Here is a 27,385-nt window from a genome sequence, read left to right on the forward strand (position 1 = left end):
TGAATCTTCATCCAACACAAGAAGAGTGACACCAGCTCGTTCCGCTTCGGCAAGACTCAACCTCATAGCTTCTTCCATATCTGCCCGTTCACGAGCAGCAGCTAATGAAGCTCTTTTGGCCTCTTCGAATTGACTTTCTTCCCATGCTTGAGCTAATTCAGGTTCTCGTGGTGGAGTATCAGGTCGATCCATCAAACTCGCCCTTCTTTCTGCAGCGACAGGAACGGGATTTGGCATGGGATCAGGTTGTACTCTTCCGGCAGCTTCAGCTTCAGCAGCTAGTCGTTGTTCCAACATCATCGTTTGTTCAGGTTCTGGATCTCTCGGGGTATAAGGTGGTGGAGGAGCACCTTCTTCATCTTCTGTCTGAGTGGGTCGTTGTGTGGATGTATGAGTAGAACCCGAAACTGTAGATACCCGATGGATGAGACCTCCAGCTGCTGGTACGCCCAAACGAGTTGAGTCAGACGTAGATGTTACCCTCGAGCCTGAAGGACGGGTGGAAGGTTGTGATGAGATTCTTGAGATGCTAGGGAGGGCAGAGGTGGAAGTGGGACGTCGAGCGGCAGTGGGTTGTGGAGTTCGGAGAACACGAGAGGGGGGAAGACCATATTGTTGTCTGACTATTCGAAAGGCCTCTGCCCATTGAGGAAGCTATCTGTCAACTCTCCCCACTATCAGACCACCAAGTAAGATTCATCAAGACACATATTTGTGTCCTACAGTACGATCTCAAGTCTTGAGAGAGGGCATATGTCAGTCGATGATATTGGAGAAGCGAAGAGTCAGATCGAGGGTTTTGACACGGAAGACGTGAGATTTACTCACCTCTTCTTCCAAAACTTCCAGCTTATAGCTGATCTCAGTACCCATCCGCCCTCTTTGTCGTTTGACATCGATATACGATCTCAAGACTCCTTTAGCATAACTCGTGGTCAGCTCACAAGATGGCTGTCTGTCCGGGTTCTGGCACTGAGCAGTATGGTAAGGGAAGCGGATGGGTTTATGATTGATACGGATGATCATCACGCTCGATGGTATAGTGAAGAAAGAGGATGACCTACTCCAGATCTCGACTTGGATGTTTACCCGATAAGGCCCAATGAACCGAAGTGTTGGAAAGCATAGGTTGAACATTGTAATACTGTGACATAATCAACTTATGTCCCTATCCAAGTCCGACAGATCAGGTATCCCGATTGAGATTGATGGAGGAAGACAGAAGTGTGACATACCGAATAGCGAGACATGATGATCCTAACTGCGTATGAGGGAAGGACGATAGCGGATCCAATACGAACAGTCGAAGTCTGTCAAAGACTTGTTGGTATAAGGCGCAAGACTGGAGACAAAAGACCCAATGGCAAGAAGTCTGATAGAATAGCTGAAGGAAAGAGAGAGGCAAAGGAATGCCGAGTGTAGAGTTGAATATGATGACGTCCAAAGGGTTAGGAATACGGAAACTTCAAGCTGTGCTCTACTCCGCCATCCGCCACCGGCCACCGGTACCTTGCTTGCCTCCCACTACCGACACAATGATGGTGAGCCTGAAAAGCTATGAAAAATGATATGCATCTCATAGCTGACACTCTTCGTATCAAAGCCGTCCAGCCATCGACATATGAAACATACTATAAAAGATGAAATCTCTAGTTGTAGGTACCCAAAAAAAGTACCAAGAATTGTCCTTTGCTACATGATAAATTCTCCAAAACAATGTCCATATGATAAGGTATATATTTCCGTCTTTCCAATATGCTGTCTATTCTAATCTCCTACTTCTTCATTCTTCTAAAATACTCTTTATTCCATCGTGATATCGATTTGATTGTTCAAATGGGGGGAGGTGAGGGATATAGATGAAGATTGATGACTGGGCTGACAGGATGGTGGCAAGATATAGATTGTTGGATTATGATTCGACTTCACCCTCGAGTACCATTTGACCAGACTGGAAAGCTGTCACTGGTGTCGCAGGTGTAACGGTACCTTTTTTGACGCAAGTAGTACGATCGGGTGAAACGACGTAACCATCGTAACACGAGTAAACTGAACATGCGCCGGCTTCGCAACCTGTCATTCGGGCGTTGGGTATGAGTGAACAATCTTGTCTGATACGTCAGTGACTGATTCATTTCTTTCTTTGATGTCTGTCTCGGTTTCACAATGAGTCAAAATCTAAAACTATTCGAGTCGACCCCTTATGGACAAGGAAGGAAGATCTTCGTGTTCAAGCGATTGTGTTTTTATTCGAGCGGGATCAGAAACAAAATTTGACTTACCCAGATCCAAGTGCTAAACATCCACCACATGAATTCAACTCGGTATCCAACTCGATGCATTCAAATCCAACTTTGAACCAATCCGCCAATGAATTCAAACCCATTTCTAAACTTGATATTGACGCGGGGGTGATGTCTTCTAAACTAGGAGGAGGGATAGGACAAGCGACACTTCCACCGGGACAGAGGAAAGATGAATAATCTTTTTTCTTCAATTGTTCGGCTTTGTTTGTTCGTCGTTGACCCATCCGTCGGGATGGTTGTGGTGCTCTGGGTTGTAATTTGGCAGGAGCGTCGAGAGTCCCAGAAGCTGGTGCCGGTACTGGTTGAGGGGCAGGTATGGGGAGAGGTGCTGGTGCTGGTGCGGCTTCTGGGTCTGCGACGGGCTGAGCGAGGGATAAAACAGGAGTGGCGAGGAGGAATAGGAAGACTAGTTGAGTCGCTGTGACTGGTAGACGGGGGATCATCTTGAGATGAGAATGATGTGAGAATAAAGGGTTAGAGGTCCGTTATGTCACTCGAGAGGTCGAGAACTGGATTGAAGGAGAGTGAAGTGAGTTGGAGATAGAGGGGAGCGATGTAAAAGTATGTTTCGACTATGTTTCTCACACGAGAGTGGGAAATACGGACGATTTGACGAATGACGATTTTCGATGACGATGACTATCAGATCGCCGATGTCAACGAAGTGAAAGGGCGTCTACTTGTCCGAGTGAACGTGTGACAAGATCGAATCTACACTAGAGATCGTGATGAAGGGGTGAGAGATAATGATCGACAAGGGTCAGACGAACTTTGGGGCGACAAGATGTTGTTGAAGCGAAGAGGAAGCGAAAAGATAGTAAGATGCTTGTTGATCTTTCGATCTATGTTAGGTCGAAATGGAAAAAAAAGTAGTCGAAAGATAACGTTTCAAGTCCCAAATCCCATCAGTTGAGTGTTTTTTAACTCGGACAAAGCACGGTCTCCAATCTTTGACACGTCCCACAGGTCACCTTCACACCGTCGTACGTCGAGATCGTCGTTTCTTCGGCGCGTCAAAATCGTCGTGGAACTGTATATATCCCACCGGTTGGACAAAATGTGAGAATAGAGAAAGAAGACGTCTATCTGTGCGAAGGAACACTAAAAGATGATATAGTCTGTTGGGTGGGATTTTCAAGGTTCTGTCTTTGAAGGATGGGCGATTGCCGCACACCCCGAACCGCAAGGCCGCAAATCAAGAAAGAGGCGTAAAGGCCAGGGATGTGGAGGATTAAGGGTTTTCCGTGCGGCCGTGAGGTGGCGCCGGTGAAATCGAGTGCCACTCGGAATGTATTCAGGGCTGTAGGCGTGAGAGGAGAGGATTTTACTCCTTCTGATATCACACCACTTAAGATCGGGAACACTTGAATGGTCCCTGTGCACGGCGCGCGTCTTCTCCTGCCTCCTTGACTCGGTCCACTTTTTAATCACAGCAATTGGAGGCACCATAGACAAATGAAACATCCTACTCCACCGTAAGAGACCTTCATGGGTTCGGTGTCGGCTGTTGGAGCTGTTATGGCACTTCTAATATCAATACCAATGGCCTCGACACGTCTGCCTGTGAAAAACATCCTTCTGGCAGCTGCATGCTGCAGTGATGATGGCGTAGTCACGCGTCAGATGATTGCGTCGGTAATCAGTGATCAGTGATGGGCTGATGGAGTGCATAGCTCAAAGGCAGTACCGAACCCCCGGCCTCGGCCGCAGAGATCTCACGCACCTTATCTGTGTCGCTCATGGTTACTGTACTAGCTTTCAGCTTCTGGCCACCAGTAATCTTTCTCACGCATTCGACGTCATCTCAAGTCTTGTTTGAGGGTGTCTCCAGAAAGCCTCGCGGTGGTGGAATGTACAGCGGTCTACATACAGTCTCCATTCGGGGGTTGCCACTCTGTCCGAGCAATCAGATCGTCTTAGATGCATTTGGTTAGACCCGTTTCATCTCTCCGATCCCCAAGCCGAAATCAAGGTAGCGCCGACTTCTGGCCGGAAAGCTTCCGTTTTCTCTGGTGTTTACGTAAACATGGCTATGAGTTCTGGAATGTGGGGTCCCGCAAAACTTTGGGTGTGAGTAGAATTTTGGACAGGTTGGTCAATCTGAGGTCTAAACGACCGGACTGCCGACCACGAACTACAATGACCTATCGATTGACTGAAGAGACTATAGGTTTAGTGTCCACACAGGATGATTCAGGATCAGAAAGTACCGACTCTGACGAACGAGCCTCAGATTGGGTGTCATCGTTGGGTGAAGCCGAACGAACCAAATCTTTGTTCTCTGATGAGATTTTGGACAATGCTAAACTTGAGTTAGTGTATGATTCGGAGAATCATGGGTTCGATTTGATGAAAGAGTGCAAGAGGTTGGATCTGGACTTTTATGGACGTATGAGATATGTGAATCTCATCAGGGCTGAGGTGAGTTCAACTTTCAGTATCCTTACTCAAGACATTAGTGTGGAAGTGATCTCATGTGGTATTTGTTTTGAAGCTCATCAGGCTCTCGAAGTGACTGAATTCAGAATTGAGAAGATGAATAGAAGTGGAATTGTGTTCTAAAGAGGGAGAATGAGACTTGCTGATCCAAAGTGCCTAACTCCCGACCAAGCTAAATCGCTCTCCGCTCAAGATCCTCGACTGAAAGATGACACCTTTCTCCATCCGGTCATCCTTGATGATCCTCTCTTACGTTAGCTACTTGTACCTAATACCACCCTCGCAGAGCTGATGTATAGAGCTCGACTTTGAAGATACATGGTCTGATGAAGATTCTCCGGACGTGAGGTCACGAGAGGAAATCCCTTCTGGCTCTTCATTGGTCAAGGAAAGGGTGGAAAGCGATGGAAAGGGAGATATTGAGAGACAGTTGGTAGATGCTAAGAGGGAGATTGAGAGATTACAGGAATTGTTGAGGGATTCATTGGTGGATGATGCCACGTCGGATTCTGGGGAGTCAGCCTCAATGACGCAGGTGAGAAAGTTGGGGCAGAAGGGCAAGGGCAGAGGGAAAGAAAGAGATGATGATACTCATTATTTCGAATCTTACGAACATAATGGTGAGTTCATATCTCTTCACTGATCTCTTCTCATTGAATCTCTTACTAGTCTTCTGACTCCCTGCCCTCTCTCGCTTCACACTTCGCTCTCAATTGTCATCTCCGTCTTTGCTGTTGGATGTAGTTCCCACCTTTCTGTCGCGAATCTTCCCTCCTTCAACCAAGACGTCACTTGTAAAAGGACCTCAGATCGAAATATACCACCTATCAAAACATCTTCCAGCTTCATATTGACTAATCTGGTAGACATTCACGAAATCATGCTCAAAGATACTGTCCGCACCATGTCTTACGCAACTTTCATCCTTTCCAACCCTCAAGTGTTCCGAGGGGCTACGGTGATGGACGTCGGATGTGGTACGGGTATTCTCTCCAGTGAGTGGTCATTCTCTTTTCATCAAGAATAGATCAATGTTGAAAAGTGGCTGATGTAAGTGTTCGCCGCTCGAGCTGGAGCAGTCAAGGTCTATGGGATTGAAGCTTCTGCTTTGGCTGGGAAAGCAAGAGAAAATGTGGAGAAGAATGGTTTAGGGGATATCATCACGTACGTTCCTTCTCAAAGTCATATATTTCCATCAGACTTGATTCAACTCATTCTCTCACCCTGTAATCATCCCCTGTGATCCTTGTCCAGTTCCATCTCATCAGATCAGTGGCCCTATGATATCTGCGGACAGCGGAGAAGTCAAGTTTTATCTACCGAGTTCAGTGATGCTGACATAAAGTATCATACAAGGAAAAGTGGAAGAAATTTCTCTACCTGTGCTTAAGGTAGATATCATAATCAGCGAATGGATGGTCAGTCTTTCTCTTCTCTCAATCCACTTGACTTATGATTGATCATCAGGGTTATATGCTGTTATACGAGTCCATGCTGGATTCCGTCCTTGTGTGAGTTGACCATCCAACCGTATTTATATTCATCCTTCGCTGATGGTCAGTGCTAGGGATAAGTTCTTGTCAAATACCGGTTTGATGGTTCCTTCTCAAACGAGATTGGTCATAAGTGGTATAACCGCTGAGAAAGTTTGGGCAGAGAGGGTCAAATTTTGGAGTTCGGTATATGGTAAGTCTTATTGATATAGTATTTTCTTCGTTGGCTTTTCGAGTCATATCCGCTCTACCCGTCTGCTTTCCTGTGGTTTGGTGGCAGGTTTGGGTATGAGCGCGAATCTGGCCTAAGAATGTGAGAATGATCGCTGAATCGCAGGATTCGACATGTCTACTATGTCAGATACGTACTTCGACGAAGGTCTTACAGAAGTTGTCGACCCTGAAGAAGTCATAACCACGGAGAGTATAATCAAAGTATGTCTCATCAAGCTTCTTCTCTTACTTCTTTCACTATCACCATGCCATCACCTCTCTTCTCTTTCAAAAGCACGAGTGACATTATCTCTGTTCTTCTCCGCGATCCCTGTTTGTTCACACAGATTCTCGTGAGAATCGCTGTTTTTCCAAACAAGATGTACTTATTTCTCCCAATCGAAACTTGTGTGTTTTGGATAAAAGTTGATGAAAAGGATATCAACTCTCATTCGGCCACTATAAACTCTCTCGATTTTCATTCCTCCTTCCAAATACATTCAGCTACGACAGCACCAATCACCCTTCGAGCATTTATGGTACATTTCAATACTTTCTTCTCCCCTCTCTCTGGTCAAGCCTCACATGTTTCTTCTGAACATACCGTTGATTTAGTCAAATACGAGAATACCAACATCGCCGAACCAATCCATCCGCCGCATGTTGACCGGGAAGGGAAAGTGGGAACGGAAGTGAGTTTCACTACGGGTCCAAAAGGAAGAGAAACGCATTGGAAACAAGTAGTTTTTCTCTTGAGAAATTCAATCCTTCTTCAGCCAAGTACGTCTGATTTTTCATCTTCATCTTTTCATCAATCTCGATTCAGACATCTTACCGTTATCCCCAGTCATTGAACATCTGCTTTCCTGGATGACCCGAAGGTGTACAAGCTTGGAGAGTAGGTTACAGTAAAAGAAGTTTGCTTATGGATAGGTCAAAGTATCATCGGTCAATTTCATTGTAGGAAATCCCCTACTAATTCTCGAGAATTAGATGTGGAAATACATTTCTCCGTATCTGTGAATGGAAAAGTATCAGAGGGAAGTATGGTCACTGTGCAGAGTTATAAAGTTCGATAGGAGGTGCAGCATGCAACATCTACATATCTCTCTATAGTCTTCTAGTGCATTAATCATTTGAAGGAGTAGATCAAGAATCCAGGGGAAGGGGAAGATCCCGAAGGGAAAGAGTTTCGAATAAATAATTTGTAGATGCATTGTGAAACAACAAACTTCATCTAGTAGTCAAGACCTTATGATCCTTCTCTCTCTGTGCCCTCTCTCCTTCTTGATTCATCCCCATTCACTCGATGATGCCAACTTTCCAAAATCACACAAAGTAAGTCATGACGTCTTCAGGTTAAACACCTAAGTTGACCGTTTGTCAAATATAGTTTTCCTCCTTTCCTCCCATTCGACCCTTCTGATCCCCATCCATCTCCCTCTCCAACCAAACAATCCGACTTTCTCCGATCGTTCCCATCCCTCTGTTTGTACATCGGACAAAGGTCTGAAACCCGCTTTACGCCAAAACTTTTCTCCACCAGGAGTGAAAGGATTCGTAAAGACTATCACCATCATTTCTGACTCTCCATTTTCTTTCTTGGAGATATCCTTCCCTTTCTTTGTATCTTGTCCCTCGGTGGATGAAGAATCAGTCTGATCGAACCCAAAAACTTGATCAAGAGAATGAGCCAAGAGTTCCGTTCCGATCTTATGTCTTCTAAATGGTAAATCCACATCCAAATGTCTAATCTGTACCACTCTTCCTTCCATCTCTGACTCTTCTACTCCCTGTTTCGACGATCTTCGTGATGTTGTCTTGTCCGATTTGACACTTTTACCACTCGATTTTGATTTTTGATCTTTATCGGAAGAAAGTAACACTTGATCCAAAATACCTTTCTCACCTAATATCCCATCATCTTCACCTAAAACCGTACCTAAACTCTGACCTGGATATTTATGATCTAACATGATACAACCAACAATTTCAGATTTATGTATGAATACCCAACTTCCACCTTTTATATTTTCACCTACCTCCGACTTTATCCCATTCCGTACGATTCTGGAATTATCATGAGATTCCTTCTCATGTTTTGCGGATGTTTTACGATTGGTCGCTTGGGTACGAGGAAATACATTGTTGGTTTGTTGAGAATAATATCTTGATGGTGACACGAGATCAGGAGCTCCTATTGTCGTTCTGAGAAGTTTGGTGAAGATTGGTCGATGAAGATATTCCACAACGCCTAGAATGGGTAATGCAACGAGTGCCGGACCGACAAGAGGGTATATTGTGGATAATGGGATATCGGGGGAAGGAAAGTAAGAGAATTGATAGTCTAATAAAGCGCCAATGAGGATCCAAAGGGAGAGAAGAAGGGGATGAGTGTAAACTGAGAGTTAGTGGATAAAAGTGGGACAGAACATAAGATGAATCAAAGACAAACATCCATCACCTCACTCGGATCAAACGTATGCGAAGATGTAAGGGGGGAAGATGAGGCGGGAAAAAAGTTACTCACCACGTCTATTGGCACGAGCAAGTCCTTCCATGACACCTTGTCCAACTAACATCCTAATCATATCTTCATCTTTCGGTAATAAACCCCTGATAGTTGGTTCTTCTGGCTTCTGTTGTATTTGAGGCTGCGGTTGAACGACGCCAGGCGGGTTCAGAGTTGTAGACATTCTGAGTTAGATTGGTCACACGATGAGTCAATGGGTCAGTATCAAAGACTACAGAAAAGAAGGTGGTCATATACTCGAACATGCTTTTGGAAAAAAAGAGAAAAAAATGGGACGTTCCTGAGGATCTCGTTGAATGCGCACGTGCGTGGCCTCGACATAAAGTACACTCCGGCGAACGTTCAGAGCCGCCGTCCCGTGTACCCGTGTCGTGTGCATTGTTATCCAAAACCCCTTGTCTAATCTGAACCATGAACCTTACATGAACGGATCATCATCAAAAGCTAAGTGTGGGAGTGGAGAGCGGGGAAAAAGTGAGGTAGGGAGGGAGGAACGATTCTGGACCAGTTTCATGGTGTCCCGTTTTGGAAGTGAAACGGAGCGGCGTCCTCCGCCTCCCAAACTCTGTCAAAAGACAACTTTCAACCTGCTAACCTGCTTTGTCCTCGTTGATCGTTGACTCGCAAGCAAGCCGATACACGACAAGATGACCACTCCCGAAGCTAACGAGGGAGGATGGGTATGGGTACCTTCTCATCGTGCCTACTATAACGCTCAATGGGGGACTTATGCCGTTCCCGACGCTCAAGGTCATTGGACTTACCTCCCAGTCGCCTCCTCGTCCTCCACCACTACTTCTACCAATACCCCGTCCAAATCAAATCCTACCTCACAGACCAACAAAAGTACGGTGCCTGAAAATGAGCCACCGCCCTCTGCTTCAGATACATCAAAGGGGCAAAATAACGAGGACAATCAAGGTGAGAGGGAGTATGGGAGAAATGAACAAGATGAGAAAGACCATAACAAAGAAGACGGGGAGATTGAAGATGATGTAGGTTGGGGTGGTCTTATGGATCCTGAAAAACTAGCCGAGGTCGTACAGAATAAACAAAACCTATCTTCATCTTTATCATCCCATCCGACGATCAATAAACAATTCCCCTTTTTGACCAAACATCCAGCATATGACGATCCTTCTATTTACTCCTTTCCCGCAGAAACGGACGAACCTAATGATCTAGTCAAGATGCCGGGTCATATCCTTCGCTTAGTGGTAGATCGATCTGATTGTTTGGAGGTAGGACAAGTAGCGGTGATCGACGCTCGGGAAGGAGGGATACAATTGGGTAGGGACCGATGTGAAAGGGGTGGTGTAGCAAGGGTTAGATTACGTGAGATGGAGGTTAGTAAAACTCATGGGGTTGTTTATTGGGGGAAATCTGGGAATGTTTCTCCTGATGAGGGGGATGAAGAGGAAGAAGAGGAAGAAGAAGGTTGGTGGGTTGTGGATCTTGGTGAGTTCATTCCAAAAAGTTTGAGACAAAGGGCTTATTGGAAGGTTCGACACATGGGACATTTATTAAACCTCCTCCGAAATTAGGTGAATCTGATACGGCAATATCAGTTCCATCTTCTCCATTCCCTCCCTCAGTAACAGCTGCTAGTAGTGGTAGTAATGGTAAAGGAAAAGCAAGAAGAGACGAAATTCGTTTATCCGAACCTAAAACATCCTCTCGTCCTCATCCCCTATCCCACCTCTCGACCCTCCGAATAGGTTCCACAATTTTCATCTGTCATATTCATCCTCAATGGCCATGTGAAGTCTGTCAAATAAACCGAACCAACGAAATTCGATTAGACGATGGTCAACTTCCTTCCCCCCCTCCCGCTACCTCCCAACCAGTACCTGAAGTTCCATGGGCAATGACGAGCAAAGAGAAGAGAGAGAATAGAGAATTGAAACGAAAAGCCGAGATGGCGAGTTTGAAAGAGGTCTTACTGCGAGAAGAGGCTGGTCAGGGGGGTAAGAAAAAAAGTGGCTATATGGTCAGTGGGGCCAACGCCGTAGGAGTCGGTTCGAAATATGGTTTTGGAGGAGGTGACGGGGATCATGTTGGTGTTGGAGATGGGATGGAGAAGAAAAGAGAATATATCGATCGATCGGCGATAAGAAGAAAAATGTATCCTCCTTCTCCACCACCAAGAGTAAGAACTCCAAATGTAATCGACACCACACCTGTTTCTGGAGAGACACGACATGGAGGACAAAATGAAAGCTCACGAGGAGGTCAAAATGGAGATGGAATGGGTCCAAGTAAATTCTCTCAAGCTATGTTAGCTTCTCAAGGATGGAAACCAGGTACAGGTTTAGGTAAAGATGGTTCTGGAAGATCAACACCTATAGAAGTGGAATTACGAGCTGAGAAACGGGGATTAGGTGCGAAAGGAGCTATCGTGATGACTGATGTGGAAGGTGAGGGAGATTGGAGATTACAAGCCAAGAGGAGAAGATATGATGAGCTTAAGGGGAATAGGGAAGTGTGATATCTGATTGTACAAACCTAATCGAACTTTGTCCCACGAACGCGTGTTGTACTACACCCAAACTGTACGAGTACGAGTGCTCGACTGTATATCTTGTAGCAGACCCTGCATTGCATTATTGCATTAAAATCATTGTGAAAGAATAACATATGACATTAGGAGTTATGACAGAGTGACAATTGACATCAAGAGTTGTGATAGAGTAACAAATGACATCAAGACATCACAGTCGTACAAGGGTTACAAGCACAATAACAAAGGGTAAAAGGTACACACGTACACATACGTCAACCAAGACAACCAGTAAGACAAAAGAGATGAAGTCAAAGAAGTGAAGAAAGGTAGTGAGAGAGAATTGAAAGATCATCGATCACTCGTCATATTCCGCTCCGAGAGATGAACTTTTAGCACTATCAATAATTCTTTTGACTCTTTCATATACCTATCCATCAGAAAAACACTATAAAGAAGATTATGACATACAGTAAAGACGATAGCTTGACCAGGGGCGACTCGTAAAACACGAGGTGTGATACCTTTGTAAAAAGCACTGAAACCTTCATTCTTGAACAAATCAGAGGTTACCGTCATGAATCGAGATAATGAAGTTTCACCAGGAACTTTTGATGCTTTTTGTATACGTCTATAGAGTGTTAACATGTATTGACTGTTCCATCACACTAGAAGTTTGACAACTTCATCTAAACTTTTTCACTATTTCATCAAGGAACTTGGTGTTGTTATAGGGTGAAAGCTTGAGGAAGATGAGCTTTGGTGGGGCTAGGTTATCGGATCGGAGGAACAAAGTGAAAGCAGGAGAAGTCAGTAATGACTATATGGAAAACGAGAAGTGTGAGATGTAGGGTAGTAGAGATTCTTACATTTGAACTCACGTTTTGATAGTATCGATAGGAGCATTGGAAAAAGGTCCCATAGCACCAGATATCAATCCGATTATCATAGTTTGCCAACTTGGCAAATTCCCTTTTTCAGAATAAGTTGGTTGATATGTTAAAGCCCATTTCTTGAATTGTTGATATGCCGTGAAGTTGACCCCTGTCATTAGTTCCTACCCCAATCACCTGTCAATCCCCTCAAATCCGACGACGGACATCCCACACGAGGCCTATCGATATTCCACTGACTTGGGAACAGATCTTGGTCCGGTGTCATGCTGCAAATGAGAGGTGAGGAGTATGTAGGGGTATGAACAGGTTGAGAAAACTCACCTTGATTGGTAGCTTGACGTAAAGCAGTCAAAGCGACTCCTCTATACAACGTGGCTATTCCTTCTTCCCGAACGATGGTGAAGACTGCATGTGCCGCGTTTCTTCTGTGAATAATGTCCTTTTCACTAAAGAAGTGACTCACCTATATCGAGGGATATCCAATGGATCCGCCAGAGAATCTATCATGAGTAACAGACATGGTTGACGCAAAGAGACTTACGTTGTTGTGCTTGTAACCGAATCTTGACAACTTCCATAGGAGTGACAACTGCCACAGCTTCTGTCGCACCTGCTCCTAAACCAGAGAGGAATGTCGAGCCAGGTGAGATCTTTCCATCTGGGTCGGATAACCACCCTTTGTAGACTTGTTGTCAGCTACTCCTCCCAAGTGTGTAGCAGAATCATAGAATCACTTCCTCCACGTGTGACCAAGAAGAGAGAGAAGAAAATTAAGTAGATATAGGAAAGTTGAAAAGTATGGCTAGAAATGGGATGTGAAGAGAAGTGGGAAGTAGTATGGAGGGAGAAGATGGAAAATGACACGAGGACGAAGAAAAGAGTAGACGCCTCACATTCAAATGAAGCAAAACGAATAGCCATCTTGGGTACGATACCCGAAATGACCGCTCCGAGACCTTTATACAACCCTAAGGGGGTTTCTCGAGCTGCGATCTGTCTTCCAGTTGCGAAGAATCCAAGGGGCTTGAGCTGTGAATCAGCATCATTTCCATCTAGACCTGTTAGAGTGTGATAATGTCCGCAGAACCAATTTCCTACACAGCTTGACCATCCAGAAACAGTAACAGATCGTGACAGAAGAGGGTATTGGAGAATGAAATCCACTCACACCCTTGGCTTTTCGTGACCGGGAGAGTTGCATCCGCACTTTGATCGTGTCGAGTGGATGGCTGAGAGTCAGGCTTCATACAGAAACACCTCAAAGGTGAAAATTGCATGTGAGATATACGTAGTTGGTTGGGAGTTTGGGAAGTTAGAGCAAGTAAATATGACATGAGAGGAGGTGACTCACCATACTAAAGCCTCCGCCAGACCTGCCACTCCTCCCGCTATAAGATGAGTGCTCAGTGGAATTTTCTCCTTTGCTCCCGAAGCTTTGGGTACTATCCTATCTCCTGTTCTACCACCTCCAAAGGGTTTGCTAGTGCTGGTAGACATGTTTCCTCAATCGTACTATGCGCTGAACGTTTAAGAGGTCTACTGATGAGGTCGCGATATGTCAAGGTGACTTGATGTTGGTTGTCGACCGAGTGAGACCTGAGGCGTTGAACAATTCGGAATAAGGGATGAAAAGGGAAGGTATTTCGAACCGTGTGTCTCTGCTGAGAGATTTTGCTTGAGATGCTAGATACAAGGTGGTAGAGCAGAAGTATTCCCAGTTTACAGGGGGGACGGGGAGGAAGATGGACCTTTCCGCTTATTCGAAAGACCGGTACTTGTTCCTTCCCTCGGCTTTCTTCGGTTTCCCTCCTCCTCTTGGCTTACAACCTTGGATGTCTTCCGTGATCCGCATGATCCGTGAAACCGTCAAAGCCGTCAGGGAGTCAGCAACGGCGTAACGGGTCGGCATTAAACAAGTACATACAATAAGCACACATTATATCGAACCTTACGACAACTTTCCCGATCATTCACTCTCTCACAGAAAGGCACATGGGCATCTTCCCGCTTCTTCAACAACTGCACCGATTATTCCCTACCATATCCCGTATACTCACACTATCCCGTCTCCTTCGTCTACTACTTCTTCCAAATGCCATGCTAAGTCTCGAGCTACTACCCACGGTTCGTAATTGTCTCTCACCATAACTAACACCAGTGTTAGGAGTGTCTGGATCGAGAACGCCTGAATCGATAGAAGAGAGTATGGAACGAGCAGCGAGGAGGAAAGGTGTCGTGACGTTCTCTCCTGTCAAGGATGATACTTCAACGAATAATAATCCTGAGTATGAGCAACCATCCATCGGTGACGTTTTGTGAACCAGAGTTGTGGGGAGTGGAAGGAGGAATGAAGATGTACCATTCTCCTGCGCCCATCGAGATCCTTCGACATATTCAACTTCCCTATCTTCCTCCTTGTCAAGTTTATTGCCCACGAGCACAACGACTAAATGAGGGGATGCTAGAGCCCGACAATCGGTCAACCATCTGCTGAGGTTCGCAAAGCTTTGTCGTCTCAATGGTCAGCGCCGTCCTATGAGTATAACCAGTGACTGACGAAGTGATGTCGTAGACCAAAAGAGCCCCCGCTGCCCCTCCTGTCCGAAGTTAGCTCCATAGACGGACTTATGGGTTGATACTCACGGTAGTATGATCTCGTGACTGATCGAAATCTCTCTTGTCCTGCTGTATCCCAAAGCTGTACTGTCAGCTCAATCTCTACGGACAACGTGTCTACTTTACTTGAAGCTTGATATTCTTATCACCTATTCTAAGCGTACGACTTGAGAATTCGACACCTATGGTATGTGCTGAATGCTCTTTGACTGTGGTGGTCAGAAAGACTGTCGAGTGATCAGTAGGATACGCACAAGTCTCGTGAATGCAGTGATATAGCAGACACGACTTCCCTGTTCCTGCTTCACCTTGATGTCAGCTGCAGCCTCAGAAACTGGAAGAGGAGCTGACCAATGACGATGAACTTGAAAAGGTAGTCTGAGATCAGCTATGACTTCACGCGGGCACTGCAGACGACCGGGAAGATGGGAAGACAGGGAAAGGCATGATTCACCATACGCTTCAAGCAGTTCAGTACCTCCTTCCCCGTCCATTATACTATAAGAAGCATAGAGAGTGCGGTGATACTTATACTGAGATGCGGGGTTGACAGGAAAGAAGACGAGGATGGGTAATTTATATGGGTGTATGGGTGAAAGCAGGGAACATACATAGAAGCGATCCTAGCGGCGAGGCCCGCACTTTGTCCTCCCATAAGCCAAACTGACCGACTTTCCTCTATCCCTTAGCTGTTCAAATGTCACATTACACTCAATCATCAATGAGTGTTGATGCTCAGTCATGGAGATCCAAACATCAAGGTGATTCATCTCAAGGTGAAGAGGTAAATCGTACTTCCTATAGTTGTTTCAGCTAATCCTCTAGCCACAGGTCGTCCTGATTCTGGTCGGTCTCCCAGGGTCCGGCAAGACGACTTTCTCAGAAGCTCTAGTTCGTTATGGTTTGCCAGATTCATCTTCTTCAATACCAGCATTGGGCTCCGAAGGGAAATCCTTTGCTAGTTCCAGTCAGCATTCTTCATTACTCCAACGACGACGACAATGGATCAGGGCGTCTCAAGATGACGCACCAGGCAGGCGACGGAAGGAATGCGAACTTGTCGTTCAACGAGCTCTTCAACAAGGACATAATGTTGTTGTTGATAGATGTGATTTCGATCCTACGTGAGCTCTCTATTCATATCTCAACTCAGAACGTCCCTCCGGTTGCTAGCCAGCATCTCTCTGTTCAACCTTGTTCATGGCATCGACTATATCCAATGTGATACTCGTGCTTCGCCCTGTGTAGGATGGACGGTGTGAATTCGTGATATGATAGACTGACGGACGCGTCAGCCAACGAGCCCACTTCGTCAATATAGCCAAAACACATCGGCCACCACCTCGGATCTGGGCACTCGTCCTCCCTGTATCCCGACAAACTCTGGAAGCTCGTCTAGCTACTAGGAAAGATCATCCAAGTATACAAGATTTTGACACCGCTCTGCGGGTGTTGGATGATATGAGCAGACAGTTTGATCCTCCGACTCCGCAACGGCCAGAAGGGTTCGACAGGATATTTGTCTTACCCGAGCTACACCAGCCTAGGGTATGGGAAGATATTGCAATTAATCGTGTGCTCAATGATGTCTCAGCTCGGGGTATGACAGAAATAGCTCTTCCTCGGCTTGCCAATGGCGAAAGTCATGCCGGGAGGGGGAGCCATAGGGGAGGATGGAGAGGTAGAGGTGGACGAGCCGGTGATGGGCCGTGCAGGGAAAGCTCATCTTATGAGGTAACATCATCCAGTAGATATATACCATACACTAGATCTTCTCTTGGGATTACTTCACAACATAGAACACCGTCATGATGCATTATTCCTCATGCTATAAGACTTGCACAAGGATCACAGCGAATACAGCGACTGGGCTTCATGGGACAGCCGGAAGCAATTTCCTTCATGTCTCGACCGACGCGTCGCGTCAAATGTCGTCCACTGAGAATTTCGACTTTGTCATATCAACCTCAACATGCCCATACCTATCAAAGACGACCCGTAAGCTGGCCGACCTCTTGGAACAATCATAGCTGACCTGTAGGATGGTGGACTATGAGTTTGTCAGGTGTCTTGCACAGCGGAGAATCACTGACTCTTCAGTCCGAGTTCACCTCAAGTGATGAACGCTTTTTACCGTCGTTTATTCCCATATCGTCCGTTCTTCCTTTGGTTAAATCAAGATCATGGTATGTGATTACATTATTCCATCACATGATTTTCTTTTATTCACATCCCTCTCTCCCTTAGACTTTTCACCTGCCGTACTCAATGAAGTTGTCATCGCTATACCCCATATCTGGAGCTTCTGCAATACGAACTGTGATCTGTGCCGAGCTGATCGACAGCCCCTGCCAAACTCTTCACTCATAGAGAATTCGCCTTTACCCTTCAGGGAGATGTATACATACGATACAACTCTTTCCACTCCGCGGACGATTTCAAGAAAGAATTACTTCGATTGAATCCGTCCAGATTCGAGATTGGTCCGCAATATAGTGCTCGGGTGAGTTTCTTCTCCGTACCATTTCACCATCCCCTTCAGCTATTTCTATCAACTCCTCAGTCCCTGCAGATGCTCTCTCTGTGCTACTTGATCGGTAAGAACCTGCCTGGAGGCCGATAAGGAATGAAAGAAATGTGTAGGCACGAGAATGATCATTATTCCAACAAAGAGTGAAGAGCTAAGTGAGCCAGCCAAGGGATCGCAAAACTCTAGCGGCGGGAGCTTTACAACCACAAAGAAGAGAATTAGTGTTTGATATCGATATGACAGATTATGACGAAATCCGGACGTGTTGTACGGATAAGAAGATATGTAAACGATGTTGGGGTTATATAGCCGCTGCTGTCAAAGTGTTGGACCAGACCTTGAGGGGTGGGTCATTCCTTTATCTGTTCTCCATGTCTCTCCTCGTACCCTCCCTCAACCCCTCGAACTTTCCCCCTAATTTGTGCAACATGGCCATATTCAACTGACCTTATGCTCAACTGGCAAACTCGAGGTGTGCGTCTTGTGTCAACCTGCTGAGTGATGTCGAATCGGTGGGAGTTGGGGGGGAAGGGGGGGCGAGATTTAGGAAAAAAAACTAACCGCCAGAAACATTTGGGTTCAAACATCTCTTATGGGTTTACTCTGGTCGACGAGGAATTCATTGTTGGATCTCCGATTCTCAAGCTTTAGATCTTAACGATGATCAACGCAAGGCTATCGTGACCTTCTTAGAAGTGATCAAGGGTAGTAAAGAACAAATGAAGAAAGTGAATGTTAGAGGATCAAATGGAGAAGCACCTTTACATCCTTTTCTCGAAGATACATTACAAACTTTGAAATTCGATTTTGCTAGAGTATGTTTGGAGGAACAAGATTGTTTTCGATCTGAAAGAGGTTGGGAAACATTACTGTCACTTCTTCCCCAAGATAGAGGTTAGTCCGTCCCTCCTCTTCTACTCCTCTACTTTCCTCTCTCTCGTACGTCTCTCTCAATCTTGCTCCTGTTGTGTTCTCTCTCTTTGTCAGTAGGAATTCGGCTCATGTGCTGATGCTCAGATATCACCGGCACTCTCAGAAATGTATGGCAATCTGACCCCGGACGATCAAGCTCTGATAAGTGGCATGACCTACAAAGTCGTGTTGCCCCATTAGAAGATAGCGACCAACATAAGACTTTTGTGGGCCCTTTTATCTCACTCTGTTATCATTGATTGATGCTCACACGCTCAGAGAAGATATCAAAGAGCGATGCAAGACATCATTCTTCAGTACACATACCCCCGAATAGATAGTGAAGTGTCTAAACACCGGAATCACTTGTTAAAATCGCCCTTCTGTATACACCCAGGAACAGGTCAGTTACATTATCCCAGACCTTGTCTCTTCACTGACTCCACATAGGTCGAGTATGTATACCTGTTAATCCCAATCTAGTAGATGAATTCGATCCCGATACTGTACCTACCGTAGGGGAGTTGTTGAGTCAGCTCGATCACTTACCTTCTGAAGAAGAACAAAAAGGCAGGAAAATTGAAGGTATGCCCTTCGTTCCCTCGGCTGCGCGGACTGACGAAAAGATTACGAACATACTTCTCTCAAACCTTACGTGGAAATGTTTGAGAAACATGTCGCGGCCATTCTGAGGGATACGAGGGCGCTGAAGGTGAAAGAGGAGTCCATGGAGTTTTGAATAGGTGCTATGAGAGGCTAGGTATTGTTGTATCGCTTCAAGTCGGAGTAGGCGTTCATGGCATAGCGTAATGTGACTTAGATATGCCGTTGTGAATCTATCGATGCATGCTTTGATCTTATGATTCTTTCGTCCATGACTCTACCAGTTTCTCCAGGTCGAATCGTGGGTCATCTGGGTCGGTTATCACTGTGAGACCGTCAGCCTTTGTTTTCGGCAGCATGGCAGCATGATCGGAAGTGTCAAAGAGTGCTTGAAATATTGACTGACGAGATGATGCACCACCCTTCTCAGCAGCCTTCTTCGCAGCGTACGCTTTCCGTGCCTCCTCAATCAGATGTTCTCGGTGAGCGACATGGTGTTTGGCCTGTGTTGGTGATTTGGGTGTCCAAATTTGTAGCCCGAGACAGGAAGAAGATTCGTTACGGAACGACAGAGGATTACGCCGGGGAGAGTCGGAGTGTCAGAGGGATGAGGTCGGAATAGTAAGCAACGGTGATATCAAGGAAAAGCATTGTCAGCTCAGATTCAATGTAGTCAGATGTGTATTCACCTTTTGCTCATCATATTGCCGTTGTAATGTCCGTTGGTGGACTATGCCATAGATGATACCGGTGAAGATTGCGGAATATCGGACGACCTATGTGATCAGTTTCTCTTTTCACCAAAGACAACCAGCAGCAAAGAGAGTCCTTTCATCTATTGTCCTCACCAGCACTATGTATTGGACGGCTAGGACAGACGGCAATAAGCAGCAGTCTAAAGAGAGAAGTCCGGAATGTGTTTGTGGCATATGGAATGTGGACATGTCTGAGGTCGATTCCAACAAGGAAACTCACGGTGACTGTAGGGGAAGCCATCTTGCAAACTCGGAAAACCTTCTTATCTCCCCTGGGTGAATGGGAGAAGGGGAGGGGTCAGAAAAGAGAGGAGGTAAGTATGAGAGAGACCTTTCACGGTCTTTTGCAGAAAGTCAACCTTGACCTTTCGGCTCATCTCCGTCCAAACCATCCGTCCATGGGAACTGAGCAAATGCCGATTTCCCCGAGAGATGTGGCACTTCTTTGCATTTCCCTTCCAACGCGCTCGTCCACCACGACAGCACCTACAGTCCATTCCACCTAGACCTCACTGATCATCACTTTCAACTTATACAAGTAGTCTGCTATAGGAAGAGCGAAGACAGGTTTCTGACATTTTGGTCAGCAGAAACAAGATGAACCCTTCAGCCACTTGTTACACTATAGTCCATGATGATCTCCTCGACACCCCATCGTCTAATGACCTTCGTAACGCCCTTCAAAAAGGTTCGGACGAGGTCAAGTTAGAGACCGTCAAGAGGATCATTATAGGGACTTTGAACGGACATTCATATGTGAGTATTGTTACTATGAACATTTATACCTCTCTCTTAGGTCCTGAGCAAGAGATAAGAGAGAGGATATAGCTGACCATTTAGCCTCAACTACTCATGCCAATCATTCAATATGTCATGCCATCTCGAAATAAGCAAATCAAGAAAATGTTACATTTCTACTGGGAGATATGTCCCAAACTTGATGATAACGGAAAGCTCAAACAGGAGATGATTCTGGTATGGTATGTCTGTCTCTCTCATTCTTTCATTAACTGTCGCTGACGATCAAGCAATGCCATTCGTAATGACCTGGTACGTTGATGACTGAAATGCAAGGATGATGGTCTGATGATGTAGCAACATCCCAATGAGTATATACGTGGTGCTACTTTACGTTTCTTGCAAAAAATCAGAGAATCAGAATTACTCGAACCTCTAGTACCTACCGTTAGATCATGTCTTGTGAGTTTTGACCATGACCCAAATGTCAAACTCACAGGTTATAGGAACATCGACATTCTTTCGTCCGTAAGAATGCAGTCTTTGCTGTATGGACCATATATCAAGATCACGAACAATTAATCCTGATGCACGGAACTTCTGGACACTTCCTAGCTGCTGTCAGTATCGTTTATTGGGACTGGGATGAACTTTACTGATAATCTCGTAGGAATCCGATTCTACTTGTAAACGCAATGCTTTTGTAGCACTCTGCAATATCTCTCAATCCACTGCTGTCAGATATGTCCTGACCAACTTTGACCAGATTAGTGGGATGGACGAACTTATGCAAATGGCCGTGATTGAGCTTGTCAGGAAAGAAGCTAAAATCGAAGGAGGACATCGAGTCAGTTCGGCTTTCATATTTGCTCAAAAGGTCATGAGCATCCAACTGATGAATAGGCCAAATGGATAAGATGTATCTTCGAGCTACTCAACTCTCCATCACACGCCGTCAAGTATGAAGCTGCAGTCAGCCTTACGACTCTCACGCAGAATCCCGCCGCTGTCAAAGGTTAGCTTTCCAACTGCGTTGTAGTGGCTATAGCTGATGTCGTAGCTGCGGCCGGGGCATTCGCAGAATTAATAGTCAAGGAGGCGGATAACAACGTCAAAATCATCGTGTTGGACAGGTTCAACGTTCTGAGATCTAAACATGAGCATGTGCTTGATGGAATGGTGATGGACATCCTCAAAGTTCTCTCGAGGTGAGCATTGTCGATATTTTCACGTGGACGAGCTGAGCTGATGAGTAGTCCTGACATGGAAGTGAAACGTAAAGCTCTTGCAGTTGCCCTAGAATTGGTGACCAGTCGAAATGTAGAGGATGTGGTTTTGTTCCTCAAGAAGCAATTACAAAGTACCATGGAACAGGAATACGACAAAGTGAATCTTATCTTCTGGAAGATGTACACCAGCTGACATGCCAGAATATCGAATATCGGCAACTCCTCATTCAATCCATCCACTCATGTGCCATCAAATTCTCAGAGGTCGCCGCCAATGTGGTATATGTACTCATGGACTTTTTGGGCGACTCAAGCAACCCTTCCGCCGTCGATGTTATCGCTTTCGTTCGTGAGGTGGTCGAAAAATTCCCCGACCTCCGACCAGCCATCACCGATAAGCTTATATCCACTTTCAGCGAGATCAAATCCGGTAAAGTCTTCCGTGGGGCCATGTGGATTGTTGGCGAGTATTGCACAGGTGTTGCGGAGATCAAGCACGCAGTCCACGAGTTACGAAAAGTCATCGGAGAAATACCCATCCTGGCTTCGGAACAACGATTGCTGGACGAAGCAGAGGCTGCAGACGAGTCTTCGACCGAGAAACCAGCAGAACAACCCAAAGCCATCACCACCACCCGTGTCCTCCCCGATGGCACTTACGCCACTGAAACCGTTTACACGTCCAATGTTGCCGCGGCCAGATTGGAACAGGTCCGTGCAGCTTCGAAACCACCACTTCGAGCTCTCATACTGGGAGGAGACTTTTTCACCGGCTCTGTCCTGGCTGCGACTCTCACCAAACTCGTCATGCGATTCTCTGAGAGTGGACCACCGGCAGAGGACATCAACACTCTGAGAGCGGAAGCGATCCTCATGATGACATCTGTCATCCGTGTGGGCCAATCCAAATTCTCTGCCGTACCGATCGACGAAGATTCGCAAGAGAGGATAATGAACTGCATCGAGACTCTTGCGCAGTTGCAAAATATGGGCGTGATGACTCAAGTCTTCCTAGAGGACACCAAAGCGGCGTATGCCAAGATGGTGAAGAATGAGGAAAAGAAAGCAAAGGCGAAGAGAGAAAAAGAATCGAAGACTACAATAGTTCAAGTGGACGATTTGATCTCTTTTGCTCAGTTATCGAAGAAGACAGCCGGAGGGGATGCGGATGATGTGAGCTTGATATGCCCCAGACGAAGCTGACAATTCAGCTTGATTATGATTTAGTACGTGCTACCGGTACGGAAATACAAGAAGACTTTGTTTCCAAATTATCTCGTATAGTCCAACTCACTGGTGAGTTCGTGTCATACGGTTTCGAGCTGTTACTGATGCTTCCAGGCTTCTCTGATCCTGTCTATGCCGAGGCTGTCGTTACTATACAAGCGTTTGATGTGCTTTTAGGTCAGTGTTCTATATCATTGCCAGTTGCATCGCTGACTGGTAGACGTTTTGATTGTTAATCAAACGACGGAGACTCTGCAGAACCTGACGGTCGAATTTGCTACTTTGGGAGACCTCAAGTTGGTAGAGAGACCAGCACCTCATACATTGGCGCCTCACGGCTTCCACCATATCGCCGCCACTATCAAAGTGTCATCGACTGAGACAGGTGAGTGTAGTGTTCACCGTCCTTCGTATCTCTGCTCTCTTTCGAAATGATCCGTCTTCCGAGCGATGAAGTCGTATGATAGGTTCCCAAGGGGTTCAGCTGAATGACAGGGGTCGTATTCGGTAACATTGTTTATGACAAACAAGGAGCAGCCGATGCCAGTGTCAACATTGTCATGAATGATATTCATTGTGATATCCTCAGTTTTGTACAACCGAACTATGTTCCAGAATCCCAGGTGGGTCATCTTCGTCCCTGCAGCTTTCACCAGGAGCATGTGACAGATCGGGATACATTGACTGACGACGCAGTTCCGAAGCCTGTGGACAGAGTTTGAATGGGAGAACAAAGTAGCCGTCAATTCCACCATGACGGATCTCCGAGCGTTCTTGGATCATTTGGTCAAATCTACCAATATGTTGTGTTTGACACCGGACGCGGCGTTGGAAGGGGATTGTCAATATCTCTCTGCGAATTTAGCTGCGAAGAGTTTGTTTGGTAAGTTTTCTTCGATGGCTTCATATCCCACCTTATCCAATAGCGGCTTTTGAACTGCTTTGCACTGGTTCACGCACCACTCTGCTATAGCTGTACGAAAGACGTAGCTAGCGTCTCTTTGAATCGACTCTCCCAATCACACTAAGAGAGATACATTCAGAAGTTAATTCCTCGTCGGAATTGAACTATTAGAAAGGCCGAGACGTGATTCCTCGTCGGATTTGAACCATGAGAAAGGCCGAGAAGTGAAGTGAAGAGATGCTGACCGCTTAGGCGAGGACGCTTTAGCCAATTGCTCGATAGAACTAGCGGAAGATGGACAGGGATTGACGGGTCATGTGAGATTACGAGCAAAGTCTCAAGGTATAGCATTGTCATTAGGGGATAAAGTGACAGTTTCTCAAAAAGCGATAAAGGCTTGACCGAGATTTATGGAATGATACAAATGATACACATTGACATGAGGCATGCATTGACGTTGAGACATACCCGTCCATATCTTCTATTCAACTGCTCCCGGTCAATTTAGACGATGAAGGTAATCTACTTGACACTCGCCTGTAGTTTCATAGTTTTGGTACTTACCAGGTATGTATGTGTGTCACCAAGCCCCGATCGCTCCGGTTTCGACCGAAAAAGTCGATCCAAATTTCAGTCGGATTCCAACTTTCACCCTACCAGTATCCTTTTCACGCTCTAAGTAGCTGGCAACCCCCAGGCTCCTAAGGGCTTTCGAATGAGACGACAGTTTACATCATGTTCCGACCTCGTCCTACATCTTCCACATCTACCTCATCCACCTCATCTCCTACCAACACACCAGAACAGCCAGACCTCATACCTCCACCTCAAGCCATTCCTCCTACTCCAGAATTGACAAATGGGTTCATTTCCAAAATATTGGCCGATAAGTGGGTCCGAGTCCCCTTTCTCCCCTCACACCCTCTCATGTGACTACGTCCGCAGACCTTTGAGAGAGAGAGAGAGGAAAAGACTGATCATCAGTCCTTATTTCTCTGCTGGCGCTGGGTTGATGGTATGTCTCTTTTCCTCTTTCCTCTTTCCTTACATGTATTTCACCACTTTACCATTAATCTTCCACCCTTGTACATCGAATGCTATCAGGCTCATTCATGGGTTCCCCCTGTGAGCTTGTATGCGGACATGAGTCCTTGGAATGGGCGGAGATCGGAGGGGTACTTACCCACCTACCTACTTTCAAGGTAGAGTGATCTCGGCGTGGGTCAGATCTGAAATACTTGAAAACAAAAGCCCTGGGATTAGAGAGAGGGATAGAGAAGTTCAACCTCAGCTCATGAATAGGGTATAGGAGTATTACTCACTATATTACGTAGATCCATTACTTTGGGAAGTACTTTCGCTCAAAGAAGGATGTTGGTCACCCTGGAGATCCCAAGTAAAGATAGATCTTATCCTTGGTTTTTGGAATGGATGGCTTTACAAGCTTTACAAGATCGACCGATGAACGCATCTACTATCTCCACACCATCAACTTCCCCTTCTTCATATCGTACTCCTCTTTCATCCCTCACGTCAAATCCTACTTCTACTCCATCTTCTTTCCCTTCTGCTTCTTCTACCTCCTCTTCATCCATCGCTTCGACATCTACGTCCTCTACCTCTCGATCTGGAGACCAAGCGTCAAAGCCTAGTCAATCGTTGAAATATGATGCGAGTGGAAAAACATCACCACAAACCTCGCCAGGGAGGGGATGGTGGGGTTCAACACGTTCCGTCCAATTACGCAGTCACGAGCTTGCCGTCGAGACTAGTTATAAACAACATGAGAACGGATCGAGTGAGGCGGTATTTAATCTAGTTCCAGGTCCCGGCACTCATTATTTCAGATATAGAGGTGTATGGTTTCAGGTAAGCTCATCTCATGTTGTCTCCATCAACCCATCAATCCATCTTTCCCCATCATGTCAGCTTTGAACCTCCACAACTTTTCAGCCAATCGTTGAGCGATCTCTATCTTGGACACAAAAAGTAGCACAGACTCACTGACCACAGGTCAAACGAGAACGTGATGCTAAACTCATGGATCTCCATTCAGGTTCTCCATGGGAAACTCTCACACTCACTACTCTGTCCTCCTGTCGACACTTATTCCCTATACTCCTTTCTGAGGCTCGTACTCTGGCCGAAAGATCTACAGAGGGTAAAACGGTGGTTTATACAGCATGGGGAACGGAATGGAGACCTTTTGGAAAGCCTAGAAGGAAGAGAGAGCTGGGAAGTGTGATTTTGGCTGAAGGTGTGGCGGAGAGGATTGAGAGTGATGTGAGGGGATTTCTGGGAAGAGGGAGATGGTACGCTGAAAGAGGTAAGCAGTCATCAGAGCGACTCTAGTACCGCTATCACTTTCATGTCTCCACTGTCAAGATCACCTTTTTCATCGTTCATCCGTCGTCTGCCAATGACGTTACGGTTGTCACAAATGCGTGGCTCGGGAGCGCATGGCAGATGCAAGTCGGTGTCACTAACACGTAGGCATACCCTATCGTAGAGGCTACCTTCTTCATGGTCCACCTGGATCCGGCAAAACATCCTTCATCCAAGCTCTCGCAGGGGCATTGTCATACAATATCTGCCTATTGAATTTGGCCGAAAGAGGATTGACAGATGACAAACTCAACCATCTCCTCGGTCTTGTCCCCGAACGAAGTATCGTCCTACTGGAAGACGTCGACTCTGCGTTCAATCGTCGAACGCAGACTTCAGAAGATGGGTGAGTTATCAGCTCAGCTATGTTGAAGTTGCTGATGTAAGGTTCAAATCATCTGTGACCTTCTCCGGTCTGCTCAATGCCCTCGACGGGGTGGCTTCGAGTGAAGAACGGATCATATTCATGACCACGAACCATTACTCTCGATTGGATCCTGCGCTCATTCGACCTGGCAGAGTGGATCTGCAAGAACATTTGGGTGATGCGACAGGTGAACAAGCACGAAGATTGTTCGTCAAGTTTTACTCGCCTTCCTTGTCTGCTCAACCCGAGACCAAGTCCATTGTCGGGACAGGGGCCGCAGGTCTGGAGTCTTTGGACTGGGAAGAGGTGCAGGAGATGGGTGAGAAAGTGGAAAGAGTGGTGGAAGAAGAGAAATCGGCGGGGCGGACAGTAAGCATGGCCAGTCTACAAGGACTTTTCATACGGACTGGAGCGAGACAAGCTTTAGAGTCGGTGAAAGAATGTTGCTTATCGGCCGAACGCCACTCCACGTCATAGGGTGGTCGCGTGTCTGTCACTTTTAGCGCTCGGGGCGTCGCACGTCTCGGCGTGGGTGCCTGACGTGGCTGCGGCGCGTGGGCGGTGCTGGAAAACCTTTTTTTTTGTATTGTTGAAAACCTTGAGAGTACTGCGAGGATTGGCAGGTTGCAAGCTGCCCACTTCAATGAAGATGGTGTGTCTAGGGTAAGGTTGCTGTGTCGGGCGGATCAGCAATAGTGTATAGGACAGCATGCAGGATCGTGAAACAAACTAAGTCATC

General features: G+C 46.1%; 11 protein-coding genes across 11 annotated transcripts; 5 read left to right on the top strand and 6 right to left on the bottom strand.

Moving 5' to 3' along the window:
• Positions 1 to 290: 290 nt before the first annotated feature.
• On the bottom strand, positions 291 to 1,395 carry TREMEDRAFT_56488 (uncharacterized protein; the record flags this gene model as incomplete). The annotated part of the gene is made up of 4 exons (XM_007002565.1): positions 1,236 to 1,395; positions 1,065 to 1,144; positions 829 to 928; positions 291 to 654 (listed from the first exon to the last, which is right to left on the bottom strand). Coding segments are annotated over exons 1-4 (373 nt in total), but the record flags the coding sequence as incomplete, so codon positions are not given.
• Positions 1,396 to 1,912: 517 nt separating this feature from the next.
• Positions 1,913 to 3,176, bottom strand: TREMEDRAFT_73346 (uncharacterized protein; the record flags this gene model as incomplete). The annotated part of the gene is made up of 2 exons (XM_007003078.1): positions 2,283 to 3,176; positions 1,913 to 2,111 (listed from the first exon to the last, which is right to left on the bottom strand). The coding sequence occupies exons 1-2, from the start codon at positions 2,747 to 2,749 to the stop codon at positions 1,913 to 1,915; spliced, it is 666 nt and encodes a 221-aa protein (XP_007003140.1). The 5' UTR covers positions 2,750 to 3,176.
• A 1,269-nt stretch (positions 3,177 to 4,445) lies between these two features.
• On the top strand, positions 4,446 to 7,560 carry TREMEDRAFT_42931 (uncharacterized protein; the record flags this gene model as incomplete). The annotated part of the gene is made up of 12 exons (XM_007002514.1): positions 4,446 to 4,727; positions 4,899 to 4,998; positions 5,045 to 5,174; positions 5,313 to 5,365; positions 5,612 to 5,740; positions 5,801 to 5,909; positions 6,091 to 6,163; positions 6,213 to 6,256; positions 6,307 to 6,431; positions 6,576 to 6,673; positions 6,889 to 7,231; positions 7,385 to 7,560. The coding sequence occupies 12 exons, from the start codon at positions 4,446 to 4,448 to the stop codon at positions 7,528 to 7,530; spliced, it is 1,632 nt and encodes a 543-aa protein (XP_007002576.1). The 3' UTR covers positions 7,531 to 7,560.
• A 258-nt stretch (positions 7,561 to 7,818) lies between these two features.
• TREMEDRAFT_27301 (uncharacterized protein) lies at positions 7,819 to 9,147 on the bottom strand (the record flags this gene model as incomplete). Its single annotated transcript, XM_007002273.1, has 4 exons — positions 7,819 to 8,073; positions 8,128 to 8,474; positions 8,586 to 8,852; positions 8,982 to 9,147. The coding sequence occupies 4 exons, from the start codon at positions 9,145 to 9,147 to the stop codon at positions 7,819 to 7,821; spliced, it is 1,035 nt and encodes a 344-aa protein (XP_007002335.1).
• Positions 9,148 to 9,631: 484 nt separating this feature from the next.
• On the top strand, positions 9,632 to 11,472 carry TREMEDRAFT_67844 (uncharacterized protein; the record flags this gene model as incomplete). Its single annotated transcript, XM_007002955.1, has 6 exons — positions 9,632 to 9,905; positions 9,936 to 10,442; positions 10,487 to 10,528; positions 10,580 to 10,974; positions 11,065 to 11,133; positions 11,179 to 11,472. 6 exons carry the CDS (start codon positions 9,632 to 9,634, stop codon positions 11,470 to 11,472), a joined length of 1,581 nt encoding a protein of 526 aa, XP_007003017.1.
• A 370-nt stretch (positions 11,473 to 11,842) lies between these two features.
• On the bottom strand, positions 11,843 to 13,877 carry TREMEDRAFT_67845 (uncharacterized protein; the record flags this gene model as incomplete). The annotated part of the gene is made up of 9 exons (XM_007002956.1): positions 11,843 to 11,914; positions 11,956 to 12,115; positions 12,366 to 12,528; positions 12,702 to 12,802; positions 12,844 to 12,880; positions 12,922 to 13,065; positions 13,274 to 13,409; positions 13,549 to 13,609; positions 13,732 to 13,877. The coding sequence occupies 9 exons, from the start codon at positions 13,875 to 13,877 to the stop codon at positions 11,843 to 11,845; spliced, it is 1,020 nt and encodes a 339-aa protein (XP_007003018.1).
• A 515-nt stretch (positions 13,878 to 14,392) lies between these two features.
• On the bottom strand, positions 14,393 to 15,490 carry TREMEDRAFT_27581 (uncharacterized protein; the record flags this gene model as incomplete). The annotated part of the gene is made up of 8 exons (XM_007002308.1): positions 14,393 to 14,661; positions 14,740 to 14,894; positions 14,938 to 14,977; positions 15,024 to 15,078; positions 15,123 to 15,205; positions 15,251 to 15,304; positions 15,348 to 15,374; positions 15,451 to 15,490. The coding sequence occupies 8 exons, from the start codon at positions 15,488 to 15,490 to the stop codon at positions 14,393 to 14,395; spliced, it is 723 nt and encodes a 240-aa protein (XP_007002370.1).
• Positions 15,491 to 17,115: 1,625 nt separating this feature from the next.
• On the top strand, positions 17,116 to 19,130 carry TREMEDRAFT_28201 (uncharacterized protein; the record flags this gene model as incomplete). Its single annotated transcript, XM_007002378.1, has 7 exons — positions 17,116 to 17,182; positions 17,342 to 17,499; positions 17,691 to 17,871; positions 18,094 to 18,420; positions 18,544 to 18,665; positions 18,718 to 18,841; positions 18,889 to 19,130. The coding sequence occupies 7 exons, from the start codon at positions 17,116 to 17,118 to the stop codon at positions 19,128 to 19,130; spliced, it is 1,221 nt and encodes a 406-aa protein (XP_007002440.1).
• A 165-nt stretch (positions 19,131 to 19,295) lies between these two features.
• Positions 19,296 to 19,817, bottom strand: TREMEDRAFT_27459 (uncharacterized protein; the record flags this gene model as incomplete). The annotated part of the gene is made up of 3 exons (XM_007002292.1): positions 19,296 to 19,366; positions 19,448 to 19,544; positions 19,731 to 19,817. Coding segments are annotated over 3 exons (255 nt in total), but the record flags the coding sequence as incomplete, so codon positions are not given.
• Positions 19,818 to 20,284: 467 nt separating this feature from the next.
• Positions 20,285 to 24,360, top strand: TREMEDRAFT_71204 (uncharacterized protein). Its single transcript, XM_007003032.1, has 16 exons — positions 20,285 to 20,552; positions 20,637 to 20,776; positions 20,825 to 20,846; positions 20,892 to 20,996; positions 21,041 to 21,154; positions 21,205 to 21,381; positions 21,438 to 21,549; positions 21,595 to 21,742; positions 21,791 to 21,920; positions 21,965 to 22,936; positions 22,975 to 23,059; positions 23,105 to 23,167; positions 23,211 to 23,375; positions 23,486 to 23,613; positions 23,687 to 23,873; positions 24,147 to 24,360. The coding sequence occupies exons 1-16, from the start codon at positions 20,394 to 20,396 to the stop codon at positions 24,293 to 24,295; spliced, it is 2,856 nt and encodes a 951-aa protein (XP_007003094.1). The 5' UTR covers positions 20,285 to 20,393; the 3' UTR covers positions 24,296 to 24,360.
• A 393-nt stretch (positions 24,361 to 24,753) lies between these two features.
• On the top strand, positions 24,754 to 27,123 carry TREMEDRAFT_27280 (uncharacterized protein; the record flags this gene model as incomplete). Its single annotated transcript, XM_007002269.1, has 6 exons — positions 24,754 to 24,909; positions 25,197 to 25,404; positions 25,600 to 25,763; positions 25,908 to 26,220; positions 26,388 to 26,625; positions 26,667 to 27,123. The coding sequence occupies 6 exons, from the start codon at positions 24,754 to 24,756 to the stop codon at positions 27,121 to 27,123; spliced, it is 1,536 nt and encodes a 511-aa protein (XP_007002331.1).
• Between the last annotated feature and the right edge of the window lie 262 nt (positions 27,124 to 27,385).

Source organism: Tremella mesenterica (genome assembly GCF_000271645.1).
Source record: "Tremella mesenterica DSM 1558 unplaced genomic scaffold TREMEscaffold_2, whole genome shotgun sequence".
Taxonomy (NCBI): domain Eukaryota; kingdom Fungi; phylum Basidiomycota; class Tremellomycetes; order Tremellales; family Tremellaceae; genus Tremella; species Tremella mesenterica.